Source organism: Mandrillus leucophaeus, unplaced genomic scaffold (genome assembly GCF_000951045.1).
Source record: "Mandrillus leucophaeus isolate KB7577 unplaced genomic scaffold, Mleu.le_1.0 Scaffold293, whole genome shotgun sequence".
Lineage (NCBI taxonomy): Eukaryota > Metazoa > Chordata > Mammalia > Primates > Cercopithecidae > Mandrillus > Mandrillus leucophaeus.
In genome coordinates, this window is record NW_012103065.1 from 2,825,493 (window position 1) to 2,835,096 (window position 9,604).

The 9,604-nt window shown below is 37.5% G+C and overlaps 1 protein-coding gene across 3 annotated transcripts in view; it reads right to left on the reverse strand.

Moving 5' to 3' along the window:
* Nucleotides 1-9,177, reverse strand: part of HGF (hepatocyte growth factor (hepapoietin A; scatter factor)) — a 70,233-nt gene extending 61,056 nt beyond the window's left edge. For 2 of the 3 annotated variants that reach the window (XM_011986107.1, XM_011986106.1), the window contains exons 1-2: nucleotides 8,630-8,944; nucleotides 1,441-1,606 (exon numbers count right to left, since the gene is read on the reverse strand). In XM_011986107.1, the coding sequence (XP_011841497.1) occupies nucleotides 1,441-1,606; nucleotides 8,630-8,717 (254 nt within the window). In that variant the 5' untranslated portion in view covers nucleotides 8,718-8,944. Of the gene's footprint in view, nucleotides 1-1,440; nucleotides 1,607-8,629; nucleotides 8,945-9,036 lie in introns of those variants that run through there. The other variant, XM_011986105.1, reaches the window with a different exon arrangement.
* Between the last annotated feature and the right edge of the window lie 427 nt (nucleotides 9,178-9,604).

Here is a 9,604-nt window from a genome sequence, read left to right on the forward strand (position 1 = left end):
TCAATTCCCACTCCCCTTGCCAGGAACTATCTCCCTGAAATTGGCAGTTTCACTCTAGATATTGAAAGCAGATAGTCTTTCCTCAACCTAAATCTGGTAAAGATCTTTTCTGACCATGCTGTTTCCTCTCAGGCCCATAACATTTACTTCTCTGAAAAAGGCAAGATGAAATTAGGACCGCTTGCCATGACCTTACTAAACCCTGTGGTCACATTACGGGTCACTACCTAAATGTAATTGAGTAGAATTTAATATGTAGAGGATTTTATGCATGACCCTATTTAAAAAAAAAAAGATAAAATAGGGAGTGAAAGACTGAGAAATAAGTGAGGGAAGATAATGAAGAACTAAAAACATGTGTCTTCTTCTGACAGTTTAGGAGACTATTAGAATGAAATTGTCACCCTCTTAGTGCAAAACAAAAAGTTTTATGCTCTGGGATCACTGGCAAAGTAGTAAGGCATCAGTTCCCAACCTTTTTGGCACCAGGGACTGGTTTATTTTTCCAAGGGGGTGGAGTGGGGTGGGGGGGCCAGGGAGCGGGGGATGGTTTTGGGATGAAACTGTTCCACTTCAGATCATCAGGCATTAGATTCTCATAAGGAGCACACGCGCTAGATCCCACACATGTGCAGTTAACAATAGGGTTCAGCTCCTATGAGAATCTAATGCCACAGATACAACAGGAGGTGGAGCTCAGGCAGTAATGCTCACTGGCCCGCAGCTCACTCCCGCTGTGAGGCCTGGTTCTTAACAGGCCACAGACTAGTGGCAGGGGTCGGGAGTTAAGGACCCCTGTAGTAAGGAATTCTTCCCTATGAGGTCACACAGGGACTGTCAAAAGACATGAAACTCTCCATTTAAGTCCCCTCATGCCTCTTTAAACTGCCCCATCAATTTTCACCTGAAACTTTACCATTGCTATCCTCTTCTTTTAAACAGTCTCTGCTGACACCAGTCTCTCTAATTTTTAAACTAATTCTCTCAACACCTTTTATTTAAATCCCTAAAAGCAATGATATAATAAAGTTGAAGTAAATTTTGGCTGCTGCCCAATTTCTGTTCTAAAAATTCCTCCGTTCCTCTTGCAAGGAAAAAAAAAAAGGTTACTCTGAATAGATATTTTAAAATATTAGGGAGATCAGAGCCCATTGAATTTCATTTTAGTTACTCAAATTCAATTGCTCATCAGATGAGAAAAGAAATTCCATAAGCAAAGCCACTGTGGATTTTAGAAGGTAGCAGTTTTTGCACTCTCCCTTACTCAAGCTATGTTTCGATAAACTGAGAGCTAAGTCTTCCTTTGTAGTGAGTTAAATCTAGAATCAAAGTTACTTATGATCAAATCACAATGACTACAACACAAAAGAGACACATTATTATAATACATGCATGCTATATTTGGAAAATTATTCTAAGAACAAAAATGAAGTAACTTACTTGCAAGTGAATGGAAGTCCATTATTCCTAGTACATCTATTAGCACATTGGTCTGCAGTATTCACTTTTTTGGTTTTTATCTTCAGTGCTGGATCTATTTTGATTAGGGTAGTCTTTGCTGATTTTTTGAATTCATGAATTGTATTTCTTCTTTTCTTATGTCCCTCTATTAAATACAAAATGTTTGAAAAAAATAAACATTGGAGAAATGTTTTTAAGGTTCATATATTAAAAAAATCCCAAGAATCATCTACAAGACAGTGATTTTACCTAACAATATACTAGATTTCCAGGGGTTAGGAGCAGAGTGAGGTAGGGAATAATTAAGAGAAAGACAGGAATATTGTAAACACGTAAAAACAAATAACTTGTCATGTAGAGTCACTCATTTACATTCTTTCAAATTAGGGAACTTTTAAAAATCAGGACAGAGTTCACACTAAAGAAATAAATAACATGATATTTTCCAAACATCATGAAAGCAAATATCAGTGCTAGAAGCATATCGTATCATGCTTTATAATTAAACTTTTCATTTCCTTCTACAATTGGTCCTCATGTACATTATAGTATTTAATGAGATAAGCCAACACAAAGATAGGCGAGAAATTTCTCACTAAAAACTGTGCAGTGGACAAATTCTTCTGACCTACTCTTTAAAGTCTTTCATATTATTCATATTTTAGCCCCTCTCTCCTCATTTAATGCATAAATGTTTTCTGTGCTTTTGGACACTATTTCTTGGTATCACTGAACTATTTGTCTTGAGATCAAGCCAAATGCTGTAAATCAAATGTATGTAAAACTTCATCCTTTAATGTAGCAATATCATTTTTCTTCATGAAAATACAAGGCGCCTAGATAGCATGAAGCCTCCTACTGAAAACCTGAAAAACAGAACTAAAACATTCTAAAAGACTTAATCTTATGGATAACTTTAGTGTATCAAAAACTTGTTCTCTGTATTCTCCATTTGCCCAAAATAGCTCCAATCTGTTAGTGATCAGCATCTTCACAATGCAGATCAAAATGTTGAATAGAATGCAACTATTGTGTAATAAGGATAGATGTGCTTGTGCTCCTCTGCCTGTCAATTCTTTTCGAACATGCTTATACTAAAGGCGGTAAGGATACATTCATTTTTCAGTCAAAGAAACCAAGACATAGAAAAAAAATTAATTGACCACTTAGAATATCTCAGATTGGAAACCCAGCAGGCTGGCTTAAAAACCACCACTCTGAACCACTGACCATGCCATCTGTATCTAAGAATTGCTAAGATCGTAATGGAAATATGGCATGTAGCATTTTCCTGAAGATTTGGTTTAGAGCTAGCAGTAGAGAAGAAATGTGGATAGTAGAGCAGGAAATACATTCCTGATCTGTATCTGTGTTGAAATGTGTCAAAAAAGGAGAGTAAAAATTTGTGTGCACGTAATTTGGAAATACACCTAGCAGAGTGAGGTACCAAAAATGCCATCATACTCTAAGTTTGTCAGCAACCACTGGCTCCAGTTGGTTTATGAGATGAGCAGATGCTACTAATTAGTGTCCATCCTAATTTGAAGGCTGCAATAAATTAGAGAAAACATGAGGTCCTCTAAATTTCTGAATCTCTGTAAAACTCCAAAGCAGAGTCTCCAAAAGATAATACTAATTCTGCAATGATGCTTTCATTTTTAATTTTTATTTGCCTTACAGGATAGAATGGCTATGGTACAACAGATACAGTTTATAAGACATTTTAACATGAAAATGAAATTAACCAAAAATTCTGTCAACATGTTATTTATTGAGCATGGACCAAATGCCTTGTATAACACTGGCAATCTTATTGACTTGCCAAATGACTTTAATTACCTAAAATGTTAACACCCCAATTTCTCAATCTAAAATATAAAAGTTATGTTAACTTGATAACCTTAAGTAAATGTTTGAAAATCAATTTGGATTTTTTAAATGTTATAGATATGCAAAGTTTTAGTTTTGTTTTTGAAATTTTATCCTTTAATCTCTGGCATGAAGAAGGAACTGTTATTCTTCCAAGCAAAGAAGGCATAAATCATTTCAAATTTTGGTTTCTGTCACAGAACCATGTTAATAGGAGATAAGTTTTTCCATTAAGAGTTTCTCTTTCCTTTGACCTTATTACCCTATTTCTAAGGTGCTTTGAAATGCTTCATAGCATAATAGTTATATAATTTCCTGTATAAATTTGAATGTTTCTTAGAAATAAATGATAGTTAATGGATGAAAAAAAATCTATGAAACAACTGTTCACCAAAATAGAAGAGTTTTGTACACATATTTCTCAAATATGTGTATAATTATATTAACTAAAAATATAAAATTGAGGTTGGCCTGATGTATTTAGTATACACGTCTAAGTGTGAGGGAAAAGCATAAAAATCAAAAAGTCTAAGACAAACATTAAATTGTAATATATTTTAACGTATCAAATGAAACAAAATCTCTGGTCAATGTTCTGGTTTCTTTTCCCAATGCCATGCAAAATGAAGGCAAGCCATGAAGAAGATTCTGGAGAGCGGAGGTCTCCATGGAATTGTTGATTGTATTTAATTCTGAATCTCCTCAGTTGTCCTACTGAAATGTGTTTATGTTTTGTTGTACCTCATAAAAACAGTCTACCCTTGCTTGCTGACAAATTTTCCAATCACTACCTTTCATCTAAAGATCAAAAAGCATTTTGAAAAACAAATAAATCTATTATTTCCCTTTACTAGATAATAAATAGAAGTGAAAAACTTGTCTGGGGCTACAAAGCTATCAGGGGCAATCAGAACCAGACACCAGAATTCTTTTCTCACTATTTTGTTCTCATGACATAGAAACTTTCCCTTTTAATTAAGTCATTTATACTAAGCCAGTAACTAAGTACTAAAAAATATGAAGTTGGAGCTAATTGTACATCATGTAATCCACACATCTATAAAATTAATTCCTTATTCAATAAAAGAAAAATTCAAAACAGAAGTCATTCAAAAACAGCATCTGAAAATAAAATTCCTTTGCTGAAAATAGTTTCAACTTTCTCTTCCATATGTATTAACAACTGATGCTTGTTTTACTGAAAACAGTTAAAAGCCAAGCTTAATTTGGGAAGAAACTCAAAAATATCTTTGGATCAGATTTGTCCCTACTATTTTTTGTGCGTGACTGTTAGCTGAAGTGTATAAACAAAATATTGAAATGAAATCAAAGGGTGAGAGATCACTACAAATTTGTCATGCTTTCCTGTGCTTTAAATTACAACTCCTTTTTCCTCTTCTCCCAGTATGGTAAAACATTCTGGAAGCTATATTTCCTGAAGAACCTAAAGTCCCTGTCTTAGAGCTGAAATCATTAGGATCCTAGTGAAAACCTACACACAGAAAGTAGGGTCAAATGTATCAAGGTGCTTGAAGAAAGACACATTTCTCCCTCTAGTCCCAGCACCTCACACTCATTTCTCTCAGTACCTCATATATTTTCTTCTCTGTGTGGACTAACCATTTACTTCAAAGGAAAATCATGCAAGGAAAGGATTTGCAGGGTGTGGAAAGAAGCAGGAATCTGGCTCCACATATTCTGAGAAACCTATCCACATGATTAGTGATTAACAGTTTGAAGTGGCAAGATGTTAAGATGAAAGTACACAAATAATTAATGGAAGGGAATGGTTGGGACTGGAGATTGTAAACTCTCCAAAGCCAAGAATTTCAAATAGAAATCTAAATTTTCGTTATTATCTAAGACATGGATTTTTGCAAATTGGCAGTCATCTCCCCTTATTTAGAGAAGGCAACAATATCACAAATAAAGATACCAAGAAGACAGAGACTGTGTCAGATGTAAATCAAATGCTGGTATTTGAGAAGCTGCACCATCATCTCTTCCAAGGGGATTTACAAAATGAAGTGATGTCCAGTGTGATTTGAGGGGCCTCCCTAGGTATTTTCTTCCTTCTCCTTCTTTCCAGTTCTTATTTAAGGCTTCATTCTTCTAGAAGCCTAATCCTGGCCTCCACCTTCACAGTCTGTTTGTGCCTACAACTTTCCTTCCACACAGGAACTGAAGCAACCACACTGAAGAACAACTTCAATCAAGTATCTTTTCAACAAAAAACTTTCAGCTGCTCCCATGATGTTCATTGTAAAGACCACATGGTTGAGCATGACATTCAGTCCTATCCATTCTACCTCATCTTACTTTTCCACTCACAGACAATATTCCGCATCACATGCCCAGTACTTCTGTCTCAAATGCTTGCCTTCAGTTGCTGTGTGGGGTCCTTCCTGGGACATTCCTTATACTTATGAACCTCTGTACTTTGGCCCACTTGTGTTCCTGCGCTAAGGTACTGACTATTCTACCATCTATCTTTTCATATGGACTTTAGTACCATATGACCCCTTAACCTGGTTTGATTCTCTATGCTAGAAATGAACTCTCAACCATAGTACAAAGTATTTCTAACCGGGGTTTTTTTTTTTTTTAATATATCACTTAGTTAAATGATTTTTTAAAATTAAGTTTCAGTTGATTTCGCTGCTGCTGGCTTCAATATAAATGAAAAAAGAAAAAAAAACACGACATAGTTCATTCACATAGATTTGGGTAGGAACCTCAGCTCTGTCCCTTAACTCACAAAGAAATAAGATAACTGAGGTCTTTGAACCTCAGTTTCCTCAGGCAAAATGAGTCCAATAGTGCCAATCTTATTAGAATTAAGTAAGATATACTTTACTACTTGGTTCATACCGGTTGCTCAACAAATTTAAGTTCCTTTCTCATTTGTTCATCTTTACATCCCCCACATACTCTTGAACATTAGGTGTTCATTTAATGCTTATTTTATTACAGAGGATTGGATATTTGTTTCCCATGTAGGTGGGAGTGAATAGAGGGTAATTCTAAATAGGCTAACTCCTACAAAGATGGCTTGGGCCCTTTATATTGAATATTTCTTAAGAAGCTTTTTAAAAAAGTATCTCTATAATGTATTCTGTTGATAACTGGTTGTCAACTTACAGTATATACTTCCTTCCTAACAATGTGTTATTTTATAATATGTACAAATATAAATTCATAGAATAAATAATTATAATCAAAGCTAGTAACAACAACAAAAGAAACCTCTAAATAGTCAATACTAAATGACATTTAAAAAAGAACAAACTTTTATGTGTTTAAGAGGCTACCCATGTTTTTTATTTTAAAGGTTATTTAAAAAACTATCAAAATAAACTGGCCACCTAAACAAAAGGTGGACCCTCCTTTGATGACAGTTTTAGAATTATCCACTTCAGGAATTATTCACAGCATATTTGTAATTCCCAACTGGACTCTCCTTGCCTGCCAGCACTCTTGGGCTGCATTCTGCCTGTACTCAGGAAACACAGTCATTTCTACATTAGGCAAGTGAAATATAATTATAAATGTATGTCTCCTGCCAAAAGTTCATAATGCATGCCAAAAACAAATAGAAACTGCCTATGGTTGATCTACTGTTTGGGTTTTCCACAGTGTGTTCCCCTTACATTCGCACAGATGAATTCAGGTAACCAGATTCTACTTCAGAACAGTGACATTTTAATCTTGAAAAATGAAAACCCTCAAAATATTAGTCATTATTTCAATTTAAGCTCAAAATCCCCTAAACCAGCAGTTGTCTGTGAAACTTTTTTTTTTTTTCTTCTTCTTCATCTTGAGATGGATTCTCTCTGTTGCCCAGGCTGGAGTGCATGGCACAATCTTGGCTCACTGCAACCTCCACCTCCCAGGTTCAAGCAATTCTCCTGCCTCAGTCTCCTGAGTAGCTGGAATTACAGGCGCCCGCTACCACGCCTGGCTAATTTTTTGTATTTTTAGTAGAGACAGGGTTTCACCGTGTTAGCCAGGATGGTCTTGATCTCCTGACCTCATGATCCGCTCGCCTCAGCCTCCCAAAGTGCTAGGATTATAGGTGTGAGCCACCGCACCCGATCCTGTGAAGCAATTTTAACATGACACATCTCAAGCATGATAACCTGCTTGATTTGAACTCACTTCTTTTTAACTTCTTCAGAAATCTTACCTAAATGCTTTCAAAGTGACCCTTCCAAACAGCGTCATTTTCCAAAAGGGCCACTTCACAAAATAAAAGAAAACCAGGTGGGTTGAATGATTTTCCTTTTCGTTTAGCAAACTCTTGAGGTTTTTAACCTTTGTACCATATCAAAAACTAGATCTGACGCCTGATAAATTTCATATTTAACATCTCAAAAGATACAGCCAGTTTCCTTTTTTATATTGTAAAAAGGCCATGTCTCCATCTGGGCATTTGTTCCACTCTTTTATTCCCCTGTGCCCACCCTTGATACTCACTGCCTTCTCCTGTTGGCACTTCAGCCTCTACAATGATAATACAACAAAATACAGATGTTTCCTCTTGCCCTGATAACAAGAGAAACTTCCCAAAGCAGCAAATGAGTTCTCTAAACCTCCAGGCAATATGAACTTTCAAGCGACTCCTCCCCAATCGGCAAACCCAAGGGAGAAAGTGGGAGACAGAGAGGGGCAATTCTGCAGCTTTAATCAAAGTCTTCATGCACTGCAGTTTCCAAAGGGCAGACATCCACACCCAGAAAGGATAAGATCTTCAAAAAGAGGCTTTCTCTTTCATTTTTATGATATGCAAATAATCAGTTTATTCTGCCTCCTGAAAATGAAAACCTGTACAAAGTTGTAATTTGGCTCCAAATGTTGACTAGGTGATGTGGAATAGTGGATTATTATGAAAAAATTTTCTCTGGAAAAAGATGACTTCCTGCTGGACTGACCATCACTCTGGCCTCTTCAGACCAGACCCTCTCTTTAGCTTTAAACTACTCCAAAGCAGCCAAGTTCAGCCAGTATTAGCACTTCCTCCCTATCCCATAATCCACAACTATTAGGCTAAGTGGGACAGGGCTTGGGTTGGGGGTGGAGGGGAGTTGAGGGAAAGTTAATTATCATTTTAAATGCTATTCAAACAAACAAAAAAAGAATGTCAAAAGCAAGCATAATGAGAGCTTTTAGAAACCTATACTACATACTGAGTTCAGAAAGGATGCTGGGAATAGGATAAAAAGAGGGTGTTAAAAGGAATAGGGAAGGTTAGCAGGAGACTTAAATACTAATAATAATAAAGAGGAAGAAGGAAACTAACCTGCATAGGGGATGGCGATGGGGAGCAGGAGGAGATGCAGGAGGACATGCTGCAGCAGCAGGGCTGGCAGGAGTTTGGTCACCCACATGGTGCTGCTGGACGGGCTGGCGGATCCCTCTGGAGGAGATGCCTGGGTGAAAGAATCCTGTTCGGAGTCAGTGCCTAAAAGAGCCCGTCGGCTCTGAGCTGCTTTTTATTGCGATGAGCTAAGTTTGTTGTGTGATTAACTGGAAAGATCTAGGTCTGAACTCCCTCTTACGGTAAGAAACTGTTTAACAACAGCCCTTTACTCTCTTCCAGCCCCCTCCTTTCCTCACTCGCCCCCCCACTTCAACACCACCAAACAGATCCCTGCACTCCCCCATTCCCCGCCTCCCCCCAACCCCACGCTTAGGAAAGAAACTTACAAAGAAAAGGTCACCTGGCCTGAGGCCAGCTTCAATTTGGAAGCTGGAGCTCCAGATCCCAGTGGCTCCTATCCGAGTAAGGCAGGGAGGAGCAAGGCTGAGCCCAATAGCTAAATCAAGGCACAGGCAGAGGACCATTCGCTCAATTTAAACAGGAAAATACATGTGTTTATATATCTATTTGGGAAAAGAGGAAGGGGAAGCAGCATAAGAAGAAAGCGAAGAGCTGTCTTTCAGCCAAATGTGCCCCAGCTCCTAATCTGTCTAGTTTTCCTGCTAGAGCAATTGAGGGATTCAAAACACTGACACAGGTTCTCTAGGGGTTAAGAGACCTGGGAGAGGAGGGAGAGCGGCCAGGGAGGAGAGCCCAGGCAAGTCCAGCCCAGGTAGAAAGAGGTTAGGTAAGAAAAGGGTGTGGTATTGTGGGGCCAAAATAAGCAAGCAAAACAAAAGCACGCAGATTGTCAGATGAAAAATGTACCCCTGCCCCATGGGCTCAGAGAAAGCAGTTTTTTTGTTTTTGTTTTTGTTTTCCCCCCACAAATTGTGCTAAACTCACGAAATACCA